The sequence below is a fragment of the Phascolarctos cinereus genome, unplaced genomic scaffold (genome assembly GCF_003287225.1).
Source record: "Phascolarctos cinereus isolate Bilbo 61053 unplaced genomic scaffold, phaCin_HiC Scaffold_4;HRSCAF=312, whole genome shotgun sequence".
Lineage (NCBI taxonomy): Eukaryota > Metazoa > Chordata > Mammalia > Diprotodontia > Phascolarctidae > Phascolarctos > Phascolarctos cinereus.
The window spans coordinates 676,501,912-676,524,979 of record NW_027555847.1 but is presented as its reverse complement, the minus strand read 5'-3'; the positions used below and the strand labels follow the sequence as shown (position 1 = coordinate 676,524,979).

The following is a 23,068-nucleotide window of genomic DNA, read 5'->3' as shown; positions in this document are numbered from 1 at the left end:
TAAGTTGTGGTATATGAATGTAATAGAGTACTATTTTGCTATAAGAAATAATAAGTGGGCAGACTTCAGAAAAACCTGGAAAGACACGAATGAACTGATGCTGAGTGAAGTGAGCAGAACCAGGAGAACACTGCACACAGTAACAGCCACAATATGCTAGGACTAACTTTGATAGACTCATCTCTTCTTAGCAACGCAAGGATCCAAGACAACTCCAAAGGACTCATGATGAAAAATGCTGTCCACGTGCAGAAAAAAACTATGGAGTCTGAATGCAGATCAAAGTATATTATTTGTTCTCTCTTCTTTTTTTTCTTTTTTTGTTTGTTTCTTCTTTCTCATAGTTTCTCCCATTGGTTCTAATTCTTCTTTACAACATAACTAATGTGAAAATAGGTTCAATATGAACGTATATGTAGAGCCTATATGAAATTGCATGCCATCGTGGGGTGGTGGGGAGGGGAGAGAAGGGGAGAAAATCTGGAACTCAAAATCTTATGGAAGTGAATGTTGAAAACTAAAAATAAATAAATTTTAAAAAAAGAAAATGTGAGGGAATACACAATTCTTGAACCTCACTCTCATTTGAACTAGTTCAAAGAGGGAAGATTATATACGTATATAAAGTTGGGTACAGAAATTCATTGTACCCAATGAAGAAGTAGAAAGGGAAGGATCTAAGAGAAAGGGGGGTGGAGGAAGTGACAGAAGGGAGGGTAGATTAAGGGAATCAGAAGCAAAACAGACTTTGAGGAGGAAACAAGGTAAAAAAAAAAGAGAACAAATAAAAAATAGGATGGAGGGAGAAATAGAGAGTAAAATTTTACAAGTGAGAGACCACAATTTATTCCTCTCAGACCTAGATAAATTTAATCAGAAAATAAGAAAGAAGCTTAAGGAAAAGAATAGAATTTTAGAAAAGTTAGATATGACAGACCTCTGGAGAATACTGAATGAGAATAGAAAGGAGTATATATTTTCTCAGCTACACATGGCACCTTCACAAAAACTGATCACATATCAAAACATAAAAACCTCATAAACTGATACAGAAAAGCAGAAATATTAAACACATTCTCTTCAGACCACAATACAATTAAAAATGACATTCAACAAAGGACCTTTGAAGCACAGATTAAAAATTAATTGGAAACAAAATAATACTAAAGAATGAACGGGTTAGGGGCAGCTAGGTGGCGAAGTGGATAGAGCACTGGCCCTAGATTCAGGAGGACTTGAGTTCAAATCCAGCCTCAGATACATAACACTTACTAGCTGTGTGCCTAGGTAAGTCACTTAACCTCACTGTCTAGCTTAAAAAAAAAAAAGAATGAAAGAGCTGAAGAACAAATCACAGAAAAGATTAATAATTTCACTAAAGATAATGACAACGAGACAACATACCAAAATTTGTGAGACCTAGCCAAAGTAGTACTTAAGGGAAAAAATATATATCTCTAAATGCTTCCCTCAACAAAAGAACTAGTCAATGAACTGGGAATGCAACTAAAAAAACTAGAAAAAGAAAGATTTAAAAGTCCCAATTAAACACCAAAATAGAAATCCTGAAAATCGAAGGAGAGCTTAATAAAAAGTAAAACAAAACAAAAACTATTCAACTAATAAATAAAACTAGGAGCTGGTTATCAGGGAAAAAAACAATAAAATAAACCATTAGTTAATTTGATTAAAAAAAAAAAAAGAAAACCAAATCACCAGTACCAAAAATGAAAAGGGTGAATACACAACCAATGAAGATGAAATTAAAGCAATTATTAGGAACTATTTTCCCCACTTATACGTCAATAAAAATGACAAACTAAATTAAATAGATGAATATTCATAAAAACGTAAATTGTTCAGATTAACAGAAGAGACAAAATACTTAAATAACTCTTATCTTAGGGAAAAAAAACTGAACAAGCCACAAATGAGATCCCTAAGGAAAAAATCCCATGTCCAGATGGATATGCAAGTGAATTCTACCAAACATTTAAAGGATAATTAATTCTAATACCATATAAATTATTTGAAAAAAAACAGGTAAAGAATTGTCTGAATAAAGACTGAACCTGGTATTTCTTTTTTTTTTTTATTCAAGTCTTCTTGTACAAAATGACTAATATGGAAATGTTTTACAAGAGTGCACATGTATAACCTAGACCTGATAGCTTACTGTCTCTCAGGTAGGGGACAGGGAAAGGAGGGAATTTGGAACTCAAAACTTTCTAAAAAATGTTTTAAAACACGTTTTAACATGTAATTGGGGAAAAATAAAATATAATATTAAAAACAAGTAAAGAAGTAGTACTACCAAATTCCTTCTATGACACAAATATAGTTTTGATATCTAAACCAGGGAGAGCAAAAACAGAAAGAAAACTAGAGACCAATTCCATTAATGAATATTGATGCAAAAACTTTATTTTTAATAGTATTATCTTTTCCAATTACATGTAAAGATAGTTTGCAACATTGATTTTTTATAAGATTGAGTTCCAAATTTTTCTCCCTCTCTCCCTACCCTTCTCCCCAAGAAGACAAGTAATCTGATACGGGTTATACATGTACAATCATGTTAAACATATTTCCATTAGTCATGTTGTAAAAGAAGAAACAGAAAGGAAAAACCATGAAAAAATCCCCCCTACAACACCAACAACAAAAAAAAGGGGAAAGAATATGCTTCTGATCTTCATTCAGATTTCATAGTTCTTTCTCTGTAGGTGGATAACATTTTCATCATGAGTCTTTTGGACTGTCCCTCTTCACCAGTGTTTTGCTTCTGACTACCACCTCTCTCAATCTGCCTTCCCTTCCATCAGCTCTACTCTTTTTTCCCCCTTCCCCTCCTACTTCCCTACAGGGTAAGACAGATTTTTTTTTAACCCAACTGAAGGTGTATGTTATTCCCTCTTTGAGCCAATTCTGATGAGAGTAAGGTTCAAACAATGCTCACCCTCCTCCTCCTCCCTTCTTTACCTGTACTGTAACAGGTCTATTGTGCCTCTTCATGTGATATAATTTACCCATTCTGCCTCCCCCTTTCCTCTTCTCCCAGTACAATCCTTTTTTTTCACCCCTTAATTTTTTTATGTCAACTCATCAAAGTCAACTTATACCCACACCCTCTGTCTATGTATACTCTAACTGTCCTAACAGAGATAGTTATAAGTATCACCTTCCCATGCAGGGGATGATAACAGCTCAACTTTATTGGATAACATGTTTTTTTTCTTTACTGTTTACCTTTTTATGCTTGTCTTGAGTCTTGTATTTGAAGATCAAATTTTCTGTTCAGCTCTGGTCTTTTTATCAGCAAAGTTTGAAAATTCCCTGTGAGTGGAACACTAATGCATTGTTGGTGGAGCTGTAAACTGATCCAACCATTCTGGAGAGCAATTTGGAACTATGCCGAAAGGGCTATAAAAATATGCATACCCTTTGACTTAGCAACAGCACTTCTAGGGCTGTATCCCAAAGATATCATAAAAATGGAAAAATGACCCACACGTACAAAAATATGTACAGCAGCTCTTTTTTGTGGTGGCAAAGAACTGGAAATTGAGGGAATGCCCATCAACTGGGGAATGGTTGAACACGCTGTGGTATATGGATGTAATGGAATACTACTATGCTGTAAGAAATGATGGCTGGGAGATTTCAGAAAAACCTGGAAGGACTTGTATGGACTGATGCTGAGTGAAGTGAGCAGAACCAGGAGAACACTGTACACAGTAACAGCTATGTTGTGCTATGACTAACTTTGATAGACCTAGCCTTTCTCAGCAATGCAAGGATCTAAGACATCTCCAAAGGTCTCGTGATGGAAAATGTTATCTACATCCAAAGAAAGAACTATGGAGTTTAAATGCAGATCAAAGCATATTATTTGCTCTTTTTTTTTCTTCTGTTTTGTTTCCTCTTTCTTGTGGTTCCTCCTATTGGTTTTAATTCTTCCTTACAACATGACTAATGTGAAAATGTTTAATAGGAAAGTATATGTAAAGCCTATATTAGAAAGCACTCTGTCTTGGGGAAGGAGGTGGGGAGGGAGGGGGGGAAAATTTAAAACTCAAAAGCTTATAGAATTGTTGATAAATCAAAATAAATTAATTAAAATTTTAAAAGAAAAAAGAAAGATGCTGTCCAGACTCTTTTTCTGATCATGGCTTTCAGGTAGTCCAATAACTCTTAATTTATTTCTCCCGGATCTATCTGGATCTAATGGTTGGTCAGTTGTTTTTCTAATGAGGTATTTTATATTTTCTCCTATTTTTTCATTCTTTTGATTTTGTTTGACTGATTCTTGATGTCTTGTAGCTTCCACTTGCCCAATTCTAATTTTTAAGGAATAATATTTTCTTCAGCTAGTTTCTGTACCTCCTTTTCCATTAGCCAATTCTACTTTTTTAAGAAGTTATTTTCTTCAGTGGATTTTTTCCCATTTGCCCAATTCTATTTTTTAAGGAGTTGTTTTCTTCAGTCAATTTTTCTGCTTCCTTTTCCAAGTTGTTGACTCTTTTTTTGTGATTCTCTTGTGCAACTCTCAATTCTTTTCCAAATTTTTCTTCTACCTCTCTTATTTGATTTTTAAAATCCTTATTGAGCTCTTCCAAATGGACTTTTTGGGCCTGAGATCAACTCATAGTCCTCTTTGAGGCTTCTTTGCATGTAGGCATTTTGGCATTGTTGTCCTCTTCTGAGTGTGTTTTGATCTTCCTTGGAGCCATAGCAGCTTTCTATGGCCAGGGGTCTTTTTCAGTTTTTGCTTATTTTCTAGCCTATTTTGTGACTTTTAAAGTTGAACTCTGCTTCTGAGGTATAGGGGGCACTGTCCCAAGCTTCTGGTGTTGGGGGCCAGGGGCCTGGTCACTGGCTTTCTGTGCCAGGGTTTTTGGGGCTGGTGGCTTGCTCACTGCACTAGAATGATCTAGCCTAGTCCCACCTGTTGTGCACAGGGTTCCAGGGCTGGCAGTTTGCCTGCCTCACGGTGGCTGGAGGCCTCACAGCTTAGTCTGCTGAGCCAGGACCACAAGGCCTCAGACACTGATCTGTGCTGTGGCTCAGAGCTGTGGCTGCGCTGTGGCTGGCTTGCCTGGAGACTGCCTGAGGTAGGCTACTCTCCTTTCACCCAAGTGAGACAGACCTTTCCAGAAGTCCTTGTAAGTTATCTCAGGCTGGAAAATTGTTTCACTCCATCTTTTTTGGGTTCTGTCACCCCAGAATTCATTTAGAAGCTTGATTTAATGTTATTTCCAAGGGAAACTGGAGAGAGTTCAGGCAACTTCCTGGCTTTTCTCCACCATCTTTAATGCAAAAATTTTACATAAACTAGCAAAGAGATTACAGCAATATATCACAAAGATCATACCCTACGACCTAGTTAGAATTGTTCCAGGAATGCAGCGCATCAATAACAAAAACAACAAAAATCATATGATTATATCATTAGCTACAAAAAAAGCTTCTGACAAAATATAACACCTATTCCTACTAAAAACATTAGAAAGCATAGGTATAAATGGAGCTTTCCTTAAAATGATAAAGAGTAGCTATCTAAAACCAAGAGCAAGCATTAAACGAGCATGAAATTACGAAAGTGATGTCATGACTTGCAACTGAATTGGATTTAAGTAAGGCAGGGCTGTGCAAAGTCAGCAGCCTCACTCTCTCCTCCGGAGCCATCTGGGGCCAGTGGCAAGATACAGATCAGGACGAATGCAGATGGTCCCAGATGCAATGGAAGACCTTGGCCTTTTTAAGCTAAGGTCTTTCCCAGGTCTCAGTTTGTCTGAGGCAATGCCCATTCAGTGATCAAAGCTAAGTAACAAATGAGGCAAAGAATGGCCTCTTTTACCTAGTTTAAAAAAAAAATCAATCTGCTTCACTGGCAGAGGCAAGGGTACGATAACCTACATGGACAGGGGGAGGGAATGGAGAGAAAGGGGAGGGAAGGAGAGAGGAGGGGAGGGGAGGGAGGGAGAAAAAGGGATGGGAGAAGAGGGAAGGGGAGGGGGAGAAAAGGAGGGGAGGGGAACCTTTCCAATAGGATCAAGGATGTCCATTATTACCATTATTATTTAGTATTGTACTAGAAATACTAACTATACAATAAGACAAGAAAAAGCAATTGAAGGGTTAAGAACAGGCAACAAGGAAACAAAACTATCACTCTGCAGAGGATATGATGGAATACTTGGAGAATCCTAGAGAATCAACTAACAAACTAATCAAAACAACTTTAGCAAAGTTGCAGGACATAATGTAAAACCTACCACAAATCACTGGTATTTCTATATATTAACAAAATCTAGCAGGAAGAGACAAAAAGAGAAATCTCATTTAAAATACCTACAGACAGTAAAAAGTAATCGGGAATTTACCAGCCAAGACAAACACAGGAAATATATGAACACAATTACAAAACAATTTTCTTTTTTTTTTCCCTCCAGCCTGAGGTTATAGTTTTTCTTTTAAATTTAATTAATTTAATTTGAATTATCAACAATCACTTTCATAAGCTTTTGAGTTTTAAATTTTTCTCCCCCTCCCTCCCCAAGAGGGCATGCAATCTGATATAGGTTATACATATATATTCCTATTAAACATATTTTCACATTAGTGATGTTGTAGGTAAGAATTAGAATCAATAGGAAGAACCACCAGAATAGAGGAAACAAAACAAAACAGAAAAAAAAATAATAAATAGTACGTTTCAATCTACATTCACACTGCATAGTTCTTTCTCTGGATGTAGATAGCATTTTCCGTCACGAGGCCTTAGATCCTTCTATTGCTGAGAAGGGTTAATTTTATCACTATTAGTCATCTCACAATGTGGCTGTTATTGTGTATAACGTTCTCGTGGTTCTGCTCATTTCACTCAGCATCAGACCACACAAGTCCTTCCAGGTTTTTCTGAAGTCAGCCTGCTCATCATTTCTTATGGCACAATAGTATTCCACTACATTCATATACCACAACTTGTTCAGCTATTCCCCAATTGATGGGCACCTCTCAATTTCTAATTCTTTGCCACCACAAAAAGGGCTGCTATAAATATTTTTGTACATGTGGGTCCTTTTCCCATTTGTATGACTCCTTTGGGACATAGCCCTAGAAGTGCTATTGCTGGGTCAAAGGGTATACACATTTTTATAGCCCTTTGGGCATAGTTCCAAATTGCTCTGCAAAATGGTTGGATCATTTCACAACTCCACCAACAACGTATTAGTGTTCCAATTTTCCCACATCTTCTCCAACATTTATCATTTCCCTGTACAAAACAATTTTCACTCACATAAAGACAGAGCTAAACAAGTAAAGAAATATTAAATGTTTATAGGCAGGCTAATCCAGTAATAAAAATGACAATACTACCTAAATTAATTTACTTATTCAGTGCCACACCAATCAAACTACCAAAGAATTATTTGACAGAGCTAGAAAAAAAGTAAAATTCATCTGGAAGAACAAAGACTTAATAAAAAGGGAACTGATGAAAAAGTGAAGGAAGGTGGCTTAGTGGTACCAGATCTGAAACTATACTACAAAGGGATGGTGGTGGTTGTTCTCTGTGCTCAAAGAGGACCAAAATGATGAGCAGAACTAGGAGAACATTGTACACAATAACAGCCACATTATGGGATGATGGACTTTGATAGATTTGGCTCTTCACAGCAATGCAAGAATCTAAGACAACTCCAAAAGATTCATGATGGAAATTGCTATCCACACCAAGAGAAAGAAATATGGAGTCTGAATACAGATGGAAGCATACTATTTGCTCTCCTTTTCCTTTGTTGTTTTTGTTTTATTGCTTCATTCTTGTGGTTCCTCCCATTAGTTCTAACTGTTCTTTAGATCATGACTAATGGAAAAATATGCTTAACATGAATGTATATGTAAAGCCTATATCTGGTTGTATGGCATCTTGGGGTGGGGGCTGGGGGAAGATATGGGAGGGGGAGAAAATTTAAAACTCAAAATCTTATGGAAGTGAATGTTGAAAACTAAAAATAAATACATTTAAATTATAAAAAAAAAAAGGAGGACCAAAATGACATCACTATGTGTAGGTACAGTATGCCAACAGCGGCTGATCAGACCAATAGGAGCTCAGAAGGCTCTACCACAACTAGTCCATATGAACATCTGGAGTGGAAATGTTTCTAAATTTGTGTGTCTCATATTTCTTTTGAGATACCACAATTCTGCTTTGCTCATAGAGCACAGCACCTTCTTTGATGAGGGCAAGCCATGCCAAGCAGTCCTGTGCCAGAGTCTCTCATGTCTGATAACTAATTTGAAAGTTCTTCAGAGAGACCTTGAGAGTGTCCTTGTATCACTTCTTCTAATCTCTGTGTATGTGCTTGCCTTGTGTGAGTTCTCCATGAGATAGTCTTTTAGGCAAACATACATTTGGCATCAGAATAATGTGTCCAGGCCATCGGGAGCTGCACTCTCTGCAGGAGGGTTTGAATGCCTGGCACTTCAGTTCAAGAAAGAACCTCAGTGTTATCTTGCCAAGTGATCAACACAACAATTCAAGGTAATTCCAAAGGACTCATCTCTGGAGAGAGAGAGAACTGATGTAATTTGAGATTAAAACTTTTACTTTTTTTAAAGAAAACATTAACACTTTATTAATTTAGCACTACTCCTCCATTTTAGTTTGTTTACATGTTGCAATTGCTGTATTCTTACTATTTTTCAAGTTTACATCCTCAAACAGTTCTTGAAGACTTCAACAAGAAAATGGGTATTTTTAAAAAGTCACTATCCTGCTAAAGCAGTGCTTGTTAGGTCTGTGAATGAGATGATTTTAAAAACATTTTTTATAACTATTTCAATATAATTGGTTTCCTTTGCAACCACGTATATTTACGCATTTAAAAACACTCTAAGAAAGGGTCCTTTTAGGGGTCCATGACACAAAAGAGGTTAAGAACATCTGCTCAACAATGTGGAACTATGCCCAAAGGGCAACCAAACTGTGCACACCCTTTGACCCCACAATAGCACTGCTAGGGCTAGATCCCAAAGAGATCATACAAATGGGAAAAGGACTCACACAGACAAAAATAATTACAGCGGCTCTTTTTGTGGTGGCAAAGAACTGGAAACTGAGGGGATGCCCATCAATCGAGAACAACTGTAACAAGCTGTGGTATATGAATGTAATGGAATAGTATTGTGCTATAAGAAATGACAAACAGGCAGATTTCAGAAAAACCTGGAAAGACTTGAATGAACTGATGCTGAGTGAAGTGAGCAGAATCAGGAGAACGTTGCACACGGTAGGAGAAACACCGTGCTATGATCAACTATCATAGACTTAGCACTTCTCAGCAATACCATGATCTAAGACAATTCCAAAAAATTCATGATGGATAATGCTACCTACATCCACGAAAAGAACTATGGAGTCTGAATGCAGATAGAAGTACGCTATCTTATCTTTTGTTTTTTCTTTCTTGTGCTTTTTCCCTTTTGTTCTGATTCTTCTTTCATAACATGACTAATGGGGAAATACGTTTAATATGATTGTACATGTACAGCTTCTATCAGACTGCATGCTGTCTTGGTGGGGAAAGGAAGGGGAAATTTAAAACTCAAAATCTTATAAAAGTGAATGTTGAAAACTCAAAATTAATTAATTAATTAAAAAAAAACACCTGCTCAAAAGCAATTCTTAGGAACTAAGTATTTTCTGTGTGACAGGTTTTAGACAATGACTCTTTTAAATGCACTATTAGCCATATCCACTAACAGTTCCCTAAACAATCTACAAAAATAAGCTGAGTTGTATCTTTTCTCAATATATCAACCAGAAATCTCAACTTATTCCTGCCAAAGAACCTTTAAGAAAATACTCGCCAAATCTGGCCTCGGAACAAACACTTGACACTTACTAGCTGTGTGACCCTTGGGAAAGTCACTTAACCCCAACAGCCTTAAAATAAAAAAAAAGAAAGAAAAAAAAGAAAATGCTCCCTACCAATATTTCCCATAATGTGTATTACAGAGCACACTAATTTCCTCTCCAACTTTTCTAGCACTTCAAGCATCCAACTCAACACACAAACTGATTTAGGACTTCTGAATCAAATCTACAAGTAGATACTCCAACTTCAGACCCAGTAAGTGCTCTAGTTTTGGTATTTATCACTTAAAAAGAATCTCAGAGTTTGAATAAACAATCTGAGTTTCAACTTTCCTTTAAATATCTATATTTTGTTCTTTCTTCCAACAGATTCATGCAGTTGGCACCACAATATTACTTTAGTAATCTGGCTCCTAGTAAAAGAAAGGATATTCTGCAGCAAGTAATTAATCCCTTATTACCCATTTCGACAATGAAAAAGGAATGGAAAACAAAGACAAATATGTAAAATACCTTGAAGCTTCTGCTGACTAAGATGTCCTATTCAAGGGATAATACTTTAATTCTGTTCTTTTTTTCTTTCATTTTGCTTTTCTTACTTTCCCTAACCTCCAACATGACTCATATGTTTTGCATGATTTCATATGTATAATGAATATAATATTTCTTGCCTCCTCAATTGGTAGGGGAGGGGGTAAGGGGAGGGAGAATATCTGGAATTAAAAATATATATTTTTTAAATCCTGGTTAAAAATATGGAGAAATGGGAAAAGGAAAAAAAAAACCACAACAAAATCCCTTTATAACTTGCCCACCCCCAAATCTCCTTAAAATTTCACACTCTACACATAACCTAGGATTCAGTGGCCCTGGTCTCTTGACTGTTTCTCAAACAAGATCCTCCATCTCCTCACTCTGAACATGTCCCCTGTCTGTCCTCCATGTCTGGAATGTTCTCCATCTTCATTTCTACCTCCTGACTTTCCTGGCTTCCTTCAAGTCCCAGCTAAAATCTCACCTTATACAAGAAGCCTTTCCTGATCACCTTTAATACTAATGTCTTCCCTCTATTGATTATCTCCAATTTAACCCACATGTGGTTTGTTTACACACAGCTGTTTCCATGTTATCTCTCCCAGTAGACTGAGCTCCTTGGAAGCATAGACTATTAAAGACTATCTCTTGACTTTATTTGAACCCCCAGCACTTTGCACAGTGCCTGTCATTCGGTAGGCACTTGATGTTTATTGACTGACAATTTGCTTAAATGACTAAAATGCTGTGTGCTGAGATACAGTGAATTAGGAAAAGAGATGGCACTAGACACTGAGGACCAATTGAGGGTCCTAAACTATATGAGTACCTCTTTCCAAAGTTCCTTCCCACAAGCTAGGGAAACAAAAAGATAAACAGAACTCAATAGTGACTTACCTGAACTGGCTGCTGCCGCCAGTGCAGTGGCCATTCGGGGATTAGGTACATGGGCAATTCTTTTCTTCTCCTCAGGCAGAGACACAGAATGCTTCTGGGATGCCAGTCGCGCTGCTAGAATGTCTGAGGCCTGTCTCTGGGCAAGCTGGGTTCGTTGGTAGCAGGCCTCCTGAGCCGTGGGTGGGCGATAGGGCCGAATGACTGGCTTGCTTGGGACTTCGGCCTGTTGGGTCAGACAACATTCGGTGGAGAATCCTACTGTCCCAGAGAACAACAGTCTCTTGTCCAGCTGCACCAAACCCATGACAGAGAAACTATAGTCCTCTAGAAGGCAGGTGATCACATAAGGATAGCTAAAAGCATGGGGGAGGTAGTGGAAGTACCCCATTCCAAGGGAATGAGAAATTGGGGCCTACTAAACGAGAACAAGCTAGAGTAGGTTCAAGCTTGTGAAGACAAAAAGAAAAAGCAGCTACATTCCAAGTTACTTTAGACTTTTTCTTCTTGATCCAAGTTTAAAAAAAAAAACGTTGGCTTTGGGCAAATTTTAGGGGGCTCAGATAAAAAACAGTTAAAAACAGAACAGAGACAAAGTGCCAAGCACCAGTCCAAGTCCCAGGAGAAAAGAAAGTCCAGCTACAAGTTAGCTTATTTATAGGCAAGGCCCAAGAAGCAGATCCTCACCTTTAAAATAGCGGCTTGAGTTTATCAGTTAAAAGAAAGCCCAGACTTACCTTAACAAAACTACTTCAGAGTTAGTAATAATACTTTGGGCTTGAAGACCTTTAAATATATTATCTACATTTGATCCTACCAAGAATCCAGAGGGAGGTGATATTTATCCTTAAGCTGTTGTTCTGCCTTCATTCTTGAAGAGAATCAAAGACTAGCCCTGCCCTGAATGAGGCAGGGCTTCACAAAGTCATTAACCTTGCTCTCTCCTCAGGTTTCAAGAAAAAGGTCAAGGCAACTGACGATGGCTCAGGATGGACTAGGTGACCTTGATCTTTCTAAATTAAAGTCTTTCCCAGGTCTCTGTCTGAGGCCATGCCCATTCATTGACTAAAGGCTAAATAAGAATTGAGACCAAAAAATGGCCCTATTTGCCGTCCCAAAGATAATCAATCTTGGGGGGGAGGTTTTGGCCAGAACAGAAAACAATTGCTATTTACACTCATTCTAAGCCATCAAAACCCAAACAATGAGCCACAGAAGCTTGGGCTGAGCCTATTATTGGCCATTCAATGAAAGCAGAACCCTTTAAATATATTATCTCCATTTGATCATATTAAGAATCCTAAGTTAGATGATATTTATCCTCAGGCTGTAGAGCTGGAAAGGATGTTACCATTCATCTAGACCAACTTCTTCCTTTTACAGAGAAGGAAACTGAGGCCCAGAAATGGAAAGTGATTTGCTAAAAATCATATAGTAGTAACAGGTCCAGGATCTGAATCCAAGTCCTCTGACTCCAAATCCAGCCCTCTTTTCTTATTCCCACTGCTAAGGAAACTTCAGCAGAGAGAAGTCATCTGCCCTACTTTAACAGCTGGTAAGGGATCAGAGTGGAGATTTTTCTTAGGCCACATGGAAAATTCTTTCTCTTTCATCATGTTGCCATTCATGACCCCAAGTCCTTGAGGGCAGGAAATGTTGCTTAAGACTAGGCACTTAGTAAATACTTGCTAGCTTGAGCATTAAGTGATTGATTAAATTTGGGAGTGATGAGCTTTGACCTAAGGAAAATAAGAGATGGGCAGGGAAGGAAGAAAGAGAATACAGTACTCTTGAAATACACTCTCCTAACTGAAGTAATGATAATGGCTCAGAAGTAGAGAGGAAAAAGCCCTAGGTTTAAAGCCAAAAGACCTGGCTTTAAATCCCAAGTTCTGCTATGTAACACCTTATATGATCTTTAGCAAGCCCGGGGATGTCTCAGAACTTCAGTTTCCTTTTATTCAGTGCTTAATCCAGTGCCTGACACACAGCAGCACTTAATACATGCTTATTGATTAATCTGTAAAAATGAGTCAAACTAGCTGTGTAAGCCCCCTTCTCCATATAGACACAGACCGGATGAGAAGCCTTCGACCTTGAGATTCTGAGGCATAAGCAGCACAATTCTTTACAAATGAAAAAAAAGAACAAATAATTTAACTGACATGCCCAGTAATAGCCTTGTGCTGCCTTCTCCCTAAGAAACTGACTGTTCCACTGTTTAGAGTAGTCTTTCTGAAGGAACATCTTTCTACATCCCTAAGTTGATATGCACTTACTTCCCTTCCTTCCCCTGACCCCCAGTGCTGACATGCCTAATTTGGGACAAAGGATCCTTACATTTCCTTGCTTGGAGAGATGGGAAATCCTCCTCTTCTGGCCTGGAAACAGTGTAGTCAAACTGTCTTCTGACTTTCCCTCAATCTTCTCTTCCTTGGATGGCTAGAACACAAAAAGAGTCACATTTCCTAGGAGACCCAATCTCAGTATCACAGGATAGGCTTGGAAAAGACCTTAAAACAGAGTAAATCAAGAGTTAGAAAGGGCCATACAACAAAGAACACAGACTGTCCGCACTGGAAGTGACTTTAAATAACAGAAGGATGGCGCTAGGAGAGCCTTCAGAATACAGAAAGCCAGAAATGGAATGGGTCTTAAAGGGAGATCACTGAATCTAACATTCTCATTTTTACAGTGGAGGAAGAGGAAATTGAGATCCTAAGAGATGGAAGTCATTGGAGAACTGCAATTAGAACTCAGGCCTTCTGAGACCCAGCTCAGTGCTTTTATTACCATACAAGGTACATTACCACCCCCTTTTTTTTTGTGGGATCTTAAAATGAAACTGAGGGAGAAAGGTTCATGTGTTTGCTATCCAATGGTACTGCATATCTTTTCCCCCCCTCTTTCTTTCCAAATCCCTCTTTCAAGAAATGCTCTAGGGTACATTTAAAAAATGAAAAACATGTAATAAGCAGAAAATAAAAACACTAAATTTTGTGCCAGGCTAAAGCTGAGGATACAAATGCAAAAGGCGCCAGCCCTTCACCTCAAGGAGTGCACATTTGAATAGGTGGCGATAACAAATATAGGGCAGCGCCAGCTAAGGAACAAAGGTATGTATATAGGGCAGTGAACCAATATGCCTTAGAATGTGGTGAGTTTTGTGTGACTTAAAGACACCTTGAGACAAAGGTTAAAGGGACAACTGTTGTTAGGTAACCTCAAAAGGAGAATCCTGTTCCCACCTGTCATGAACTCAAGGTGCCTTCTGAAGTTCATTCTAGCTCTGATGGCTGTGATTCTGTGAATGAAGTCACACTACTGCCTGAGGCAATTCATTCTACTTTTAGATAACTCTCAAATAGTATTAGGAAGTGTTCCCTATTCCTTAAGTTGACAGAGATCTACCTGTCTCCCACCTGCACCCACTGCTAATTCCTCTTCTACAGAATCTATGGTCAGAGAAGCCACTTCAGGATTCCGTGGCAGAAGACAGAATAGGAGGAGAAGGAGTAAGACTCAAGCTAAAGAGAAAGCACTCAAGAAGATTAGAGATCAACTGAGGACTCAAGTGACTTCAACACGAATTTATTAAGTGCCTGTTGTGAGTCAGGCACTCAGCTAAGCACCGAGGATCCAAAAAAGGAAAATGTACAAACAAAAAGATGGTCCCTGCCCTCAAGGAGCTCACATTCTAGCACAGGAGACAATATGCAAACCATTACGCACAATCAAGTCACATACATGTTAAATTGAAGATTACCTCAGAGGGAAGACTTTAGCTGAGCCTTCAGGAAAGCCAGGAGGCAGAGAAGAGGAAAGGAGCTCCAGACATGAAGACAACCTATGAAAATGCAGAGTCTGGAGCAGCCAGGAGGGCCAGTGGTGCTGGGTCACAGAGTATATGGAGGGGAATAAGACCGGAAAGGGAAGAAGGGGCCAGGTAACAAAAGGCTTTAAAAATCAAATAGAGCCTATGATTCTGGGAGGCAACAGGTAGCCATTAGAATTTATAGAGTAGGGGAGAATAACATGGTTGGACTTGCACTTTGGTGGTCAAATAGACAATAGACTAGAGTGGTGAGAGACTTGAGGCAGGAAGGCCCACCAGCAGGCTATTGTAGTAATCCAGATAGATGATTAGGGTTTCACCGGGGTGGTAGCAGTGTCAGAGGAGCAAAGGGGGCACTTTCCAGAGATGTTACAAAGGTGAAATCGACTGGTCTAGGCAGAAGATGGAATATGGAGAGTAACAGAATAGTGAAGCACCAAGAATGACACCTAGGTTTTGAGCCTGAGGGGCTAGGAGGATGACAGTGCCCTCAAAAGTAACAGGGAAGGCAGTGGGGAGGGAGGGTCTGAGGGGAAAGCTAATAAATTCATTTTTGGACCTGTGGAGCTTTAGATGTCTATCAGATCAAAGGTCTAATATGCAGTTGAAGACATGAAACTAAAAGACCAGAGAAAGAATGTGTTGTTCAGTTGTGTCCAAATCTTCATGACCCCATTTGGGGTTTTCTTGGCAAAGATACTGGAGTACTTTGCCATTTCCTTCTCCAGCTCACTGTACAGATGAGGAACTGAGGCAAACAGGTCAAATGATTTGTCCAGGGTCATGCAGCTAGCAAGCATCTGGGGTCAGATTTGAGCTCAGGAAGATGAATCCTGCTCTATGCACTGTATTACCTAGCTGCCCTAGAGAAAGGATAGGGCTGGAAAAACAGAACTGCGAATCATAGAGATAAGTGATTCCACAGACGCTGATGAGATCTCCAAGGTGGAAATAATTCTGTAGGAGAAGAGAAGAGGGATGAAATAATACAGAGGGATAAGAGAAGCGGATATGCCTGAGCTAGGGAAAATTCTAGAGGAGGCAAGGAGAAATGTGAAAGAGGAGAAGGAAGACTGGGCAGAAAGACTTGAATAACATTGGCTTACTTGGTATTGCTCCCAGAAGACCCTACTGACTTTCTTTAAGTCTTAACTCAAAACCCACTTTTCACAGGGAGCTTTTTCCTGGTCGGGAGACCATTGAGATACTCATGCCCTTCTAACAGTCAACACAAGCATTTATTAATTGGCTCATCAATTAATGCCAAGTGCCAAGAACAGTGTGAGGCCACAAAGAAGAGCAAAAAATGCTGCCTCTGCCTTCAAGAAGCACACATTATAATGGAGGAGACAGCATGTAAATAACTAGCCACAAACAAGGGGTGTGTGTGTGTGTGTGTGTGTGTGTGTGTGTGTACACATACATATAGAGACAGAAGGTAGGGTAATCCCATTGACTCTAGGTATGGACATTATTATTTATAAACAAGGGAAATACAGAACAGAAGGGAAGTAATCCCATATGCACACCATTATTTTCATATTGTCTTCCCCCACTGGAAAGTGAGCTCCTTTAGGTCAGGAACAGTGTTTTTGTCCTTCTGTGTATCCTGAGCCCCTCAAACAGGGCCTGGCACTTAGCCATCACTTAATAAATCTTTTTTGAGTGAATAATTGAACAGATTAGACAAAAATAAATAGGACTATGTAACCAAAGAAGTTAAGCAGAAAGGAAAGAACTAGAGTTTTGAAGGAAAAGAATAAGTTAGCTGCCTTTCAAGGTGTTAGCCAGGAGGTGGTACAGGAGAAAAGATGCTAAAATATGAAAGGAGCTAAACAAGTGGGGAGGCTCTAGAAAGAAGATTCTAACCAGATCAAAGTTCTGCGGGAGAGTTAGCTAGAGGAAATGCTAGCAAAAAAAATTAAGAGCTAACAATCCTGCTTTTTGGTCCTATCCAGACAGCTGGGGGCACAGAGGAATCAGGAAGACCTGAGTTCAAATGTGGCTTCAGATACTGACTATGTGAGTCTGGGCAGTCTCTTCAACTCCCCCTTCCCCTGTTTTCTTTAACTGTAAAATGGGGACCATAACAGGGCCTACCTCACAAGGTTGTGGTGAGGATCAAATGAGATCACATTTGTGAAGCACCTAGTACAGAGCCTGGCGCACTGCTTATTCTCTCCCCTCCCTTTCCCTTCCCTGCCAGCTTCTTTGGGAGAAAATTGCAGAAGAAGAAAGAAACTATGAAGGTGATCTGAAGGAAAAAGCTAGAGAGAATTTGGGGAGGAGAAATTTGGGAGAATGTAAGAAGATGAAGGACACTAAGCTGAAATTTCAGTAAGAGGAAGAAAATTATTGGAAAATATTGCTACAAGAACTCCAGAAAAAAGAAAAGAAGGTAAAGCAAGATAAAGCAAGTAAGAAAAAGTAAATAAAACAAATAAGAAGTTGGAGGTGACTGTCTAGTTGTTAATATACAATCGGTGACAAATTATCCTTGAAAATAGATAAAAATGGGGCAGCTAGGTGGCACAGTAGGTAGAGCTCAGGCCCTGGAGTCAGGGGGACCTGAGTTCAAATCCAGCCTCAGACATTTGACACTTACTAGCTGTGTGAAACTGGGCAAGTCACTTAACCCCAACTGCTTTGCCCCTCAAAAAAAAAAACCAGAAAAAAATACAATTTAAAAAAATTCATTCTGACCAACGCAATATCTAAGCATGATTCCAGAGAACCAATAAAATATGCTATACCCATTCTTCCTGACAAGACATTATTTTGAACATAGCCAACGCAGGAACTGATTTTGCTTAACTCTCCATATTTGCTACAAGATTTGTGTTTGATTTTGTCTTTTTTTTAATGGGGAGGGATGAAATAATACATTTTTGTTAATTGAAAATTTTAAGCTAAATTAAAAGAAAAAACATGGAATGTCAGAGCTGAAAGGGTCTTTCATTATTTTATATACATATATATGTGTATCTCAGATATAATATAATGGGCAGCTAGGTGAGCAGCAGATAAGAGCACTAAGCCTAGAGTCAGGACCACTTATCTTTCTGAATTTAAATCTGGCCTCAGACAGACACTACCTGTGTGATCCTGGGCAAGTCGTTTAATCCCGTTTACCTCAATTTCCTTATCTGTAAAATGCAATGAGGAAAGAAATGGCAAATCACTCCAGTATCTCTGCCAAGAAAAGCCCAAATGGAGTCATGAAGAATTAAACAGGAGTGAAAACTAAAACAACAAAAATAATTAATTTTTGTATTTCTATATAGCTATAAAATTAGCATTTATAGTTATATAGCTATAAACAAAATAGCATTTGTAATGCTATTAAGATATATAATTCTAAGATATATAATGTTATAAATGCTGGGGGAAGGGGCAGAGAGGTAGAATATAATTCACAGTGGATAAAGAGCTGATGTTGAAGCTAAGAAGCCCTGTTGTTTCAAATCCTGTCTCTCACACTGTCTATTGAACCTCAGGTAAGTCAGATAGCCTCTCAGTGCTCTAGGTAATTCTCTAAAACTGTAAGTTGCAGGGTGGAGCCAAGATGGTGCACTGAAAGCAGTGACTTGCTTGAGCTCTCCTCCAAACCCCTCCAAATACTCATAAAAAATGGCTCTAAAGAAATTCTGAAGCAGCAGCACCCACAAAAAGACAGAGTGAAACAAATTTCCAGCCCAAGACAACCTGGATGATTGATCAGAAAGGTGCATCGCGCTGGGCTGGGAGCGCAGCGCAGCACAGCGTGGGCGCACAAGCCTCAGCGAACCTGGAGCAGGCCTCAGAGGACTGAATCTCCCACAGCTGTGAAGGTTTCCGGACTCCTCAATCCACGAATGCCAAAGACAACTTAGAAGGTCAGTGGGAAAAGTCTGTTTCTGTCGTTGCTGAGACAGGAAGGTGGGGTTTCAGTTCCATTCCCCAAGAGCATGGCCCTGGGGGGGAGCAGCTGCTTCCCTAGCTTCTGGCCCACAGACTGAGGGGGAATCCAGTGGCTGATCAGAGGGGGACTGCAGGGATCTCTTTGCCAGTGCTAAGGCAGGAATCTCTTGCTTTGCCCCTGTTTGGATCTAGGTCACAGTTCTGGGCGGGCGTGCTGGGGTGAGGAGGAACGCTGGTGTGGTAGAGCTTGGAGTGGCTGTGGAGAGGAACCCTTCCTCACAGTTACAGGACAGAAAGGAATACCTGTGGTCACAGGCCAGGAAAGGAGTAAACACCTCGCCCCTTATCATACCACCCCAGAAAAACTGAAAATTTACAGGTCCCTACAAGTATCTCTGAAAATAGCTATACAAACCCCTGAAGCTTGGGACAATACATTCTCCACATTGGAAGCAGACTCTTACCTTAACAAAGAGTTTAAAACTCAAGTAATTGGCTGGGATCATGAGCGAGCAGCAGTCAGACCACAGAACCTTACTTTGGTGAAAAAGAAGATCAAAATATACAACCAGAAGAAGACAACAAAGTCAAAGCTCCTACATCCAAAGCCTCCAAGAAAAATATGAATCAGTCCCAGGCCTTGGAAGAGCTCAAAAGGGATTTTGAGAAGCAAGTAAGGGAAGTAAAGGGAAAACTGAGAGTGATGCAAGAAAATCACAAAAAACAAGTCAACAGCCTGCTAAAGGAGACCCAAAAAAATACCGAAGAAAATAACACTTAAAAAAATAGCCTAACCCAAATGGCAAAAGAGGTCCAAAAAGCCAATGAGGAGAAGAATGCCCTAAAAAGAAAAATTGGCCAAATGGAAAAGGAAGTCCAAAAGATTACTGAAGAAAATACTTCCTTAAAAATTAGAATAGAGCAATTGGAAGATAGTGACTTTATGAGAAATCACGACACAGTAGAACAAATCCAAAAGAATGAAAAATTAGAAAACAATGTGAAATATCTCGTTGGAAAAACAACTGACCTGGAAAATAGATCCAGGAGAGAGAATTTAAAAATTATTGGACTATCTGAAAGCCATGATCAAAAAAAGAGCCTAGACACATCTTTCAAGAAATTATCAAGGAAAACTGCCCTGATATATTAGAACCAGAGGGCAAAATAGAAATTGAAAGAATCCACAGATCTCCTCCTGAAAGAGATCCCCCAAAGGAAAACTCCTAGGAATATTGTAGCCAAATTCCAGAGTTCCCAGGTCAAGGAGAAAATATTACAAGCTGCCAGAAGGGAACAGTTCAAGTACTGTGGAAACACCATCAGGATAACACAAGATTTAGCAGCTTCTACATTACAGGACCGCAAGGCATGGAATATAATATTCCGGAGGGCAAAGGAGATAGGATTACAACCAAGAATCACCTACCCAGCAAAACTGAGTATAATCCTTCAGGGGAAAAAATGGTCATTCAGTGAAATAGAGGACTTTCAAGCATTCTTGATGAAAAGACCAGAGCTGAATAGAAAATCTGACTTTCAAATACAGGACTCAAGTGGAACATGAAGAGGTAAACAGGAAAGAGAAATCATAAGAGACTTATTAAGATTGAACTGTTTACATTCCAGCATGGAAACATGATATTTATAACTCATGAGATATTTGTCAGTATTAGAGTAGTTGGAGGAAAAAAATTATATGTATGTATATGTAGATAGACAGATAGATAGAGGGCACAGGGTGAGTTGAAGATTAAGGAGTCATATCTGGAGAATAAAATTTTTTTTAATATAAATTTATTTTTAGTTTTCAACATTCACTCCCACAAGTTTTTGAATTTCAAATTTTCACCCCATCTCCCCCCTCCCCCCACCCTAAGATGGCATGCATTCTGAATATCCCTTCCCCTAGTCTGTCCTCTCTTCTATCTCTTTCCCCTTCTCTTATCCCCTTCCCCTTCTATTTTCCTGTAGGGCAGGATAGACTTCTGTACCCCATTTCCTGTATTTCTTATTTCCCAGTAGCATGTGAAAACATTTTTTTAAACATATGTTTTTAAAACTTTAGGTTCCAAATTTTCTCTTTTCCTCCCTCCTCACCCACCCTCATTGAAAAGGCAAGCAACTCAATATAGGTTGTACATGTGCAGTTATGCAAAACACTTCCTTAGTAGATATGTTGTGAAAAACTAACTCTATTTCCCTTAATCCTATCCTGCCCTCCCATTTATTCTATTCTTTCTTTTGAGCCTGCCCCTCCTCAGAAGTATTTACTTCTGATTACCACCTTTCCCAATCTGCCCTCCTCTCTATCATCCCCCTGCTCTCTTCTCCCCTTCTCCCCATATTTTCCTGTAGGGTAAGACAGATTTCCATACCCAAGTGAATGTGTTTGTTATTCCCTCCTTAAGCCAAATTCTATGAGAATAAGATTCACTCATTCCCTCTCACCTTCCCCCGCTTCCCCTCCACTGTAAGAGACTTTTCTGGGGTTTTTTGTGTGTGAGATAATTTACCCCATTCTACCTCTCCCTTTCTTCTTCTCCTAGTATAATCCTCTCTCATCCCTTAATTTTATTCTCCAGATATGACCCCTTAATCTTCAACTCACCCTGTGCCCTCTATCTATCTACATATAAATACATATAATTTTTTTCCTCCAACTACCCTAATACTGACAAAGGTCTCATGAGTTATAAATATCATCTTTCCATGCAGGAATGTAAACAGTTCAATCTTAATAAGTCTCTTATGATTTCTCTTTTCTGGAGAATAAAATTAAGGGATGAAGGAGGATTATACTCGGAGAAGAAGAAAGAGAGAGGTAGAATGGGGTAAATTATCTCACAAAGAAAAAACAGAAAAGTCTCTTACAGTGGAGGGGAAATGGGGGAAGGTGAAAGGGAACGAGTGAATCTTATTCTCACAGGATTTGACTTAAGAAGGGAATAACAAACACATTCACTTGGGTATGGAAATCTATCTTACTCTACAGGAAAATAGGGGGAGAAGGGGAGAAGAGAGCAGGGGGATGACAGAGAGGAGGGCAGATTGGGAAAGGGAGTAATCAGAAGTAAATACTTCTGAGGAGGGGCAGGGTCAAAAGAAAGAATAGAATAAATGGGAGGGCAGGATAGGATTAAAGGAAATAGAGTTAGTTTTTCACAACATGTCCACTATGGGCGTGTTTTACACAACTGCAGGTATGCAACCTATATTGAGTTGCTTGCCTTTTCAATGAGGGTGGGTGGGGAGGGAGGAAGAGAGAAAATTTGAAACCTAAAGTTTTAAAAACAGATATTTAAAAAAAATGTTTTCACATGCTGCTGGGAAATAAGAAATACAGGAAATGGGGTACAGAAGTCTATCCTGCCCTACAGGAAAATAGAAGGGGAAGGGGATAAGAGAAGGGGAGAGAGACAGAAGAGAGGACAGACTAGGATATTCAGAATGCATGCCATCTTGGGGTGGGAGGAGGGGGGAGATGGGGTATAAATTTGGAATTCAAAAACTTGTGGGAGTGAACATTGAAAGCTAAAAATAAATAAATTTATATTTAAAAAATTTAATAAAATAAAATAAAACTGTAAGTTGCAGGGAAGGTGAGTACCTGCACTGGGAGAGTTTCCTCATCCATAAGTTCCTTATACCAATAAAATCATAGGCCCAGGGTATGTCTCTATCTAACACAACAACCCTGTGAGATAGGTGTTAATATCCTCATTTTTATAAAGAAACTGAGACTAATATGTCACAGAGCTGGTAAGTGTCTAAGCCATATCTAAACGAGTCCAGTATGCTTACCTACTATGCTACCACAGAATGTCAGAGCTGGGAGGGCCCTTAGAACACAGGATGTCAGAACTGGAAGGGCACTTAGGAGTCAAGATGTCAGAGCTAGGAGGGCCCTTAGAATTTAAAATGTGTCAGGAAATTGTGGCACAGAGAAGAAAAGCAAGCATACAGAATGTCAGAGCTAAAAGAAACCTCAAAGAAGCTACCTCCTACAACTCTGC

The 23,068-nt window shown here is 39.1% G+C and overlaps 1 protein-coding gene across 5 annotated transcripts in view; it reads right to left on the bottom strand.

The window, feature by feature from the left end:
- REXO1 (RNA exonuclease 1 homolog) overlaps positions 1-23,068 on the bottom strand; it is a 112,997-nt gene that overhangs the window by 36,185 nt on the left and 53,744 nt on the right. For 4 of the 5 annotated variants that reach the window (XM_021008828.2, XM_078154126.1, XM_078154127.1 and 1 more), the window contains exons 3-4: positions 13,658-13,759; positions 11,321-11,543 (exon numbers count right to left, since the gene is read on the bottom strand). In XM_021008828.2, the coding sequence (XP_020864487.1) occupies positions 11,321-11,543; positions 13,658-13,759 (325 nt within the window). The remainder of the gene's footprint in view (positions 1-11,320; positions 11,544-13,657; positions 13,760-23,068) is intronic. The other variant, XM_078154129.1, reaches the window with a different exon arrangement.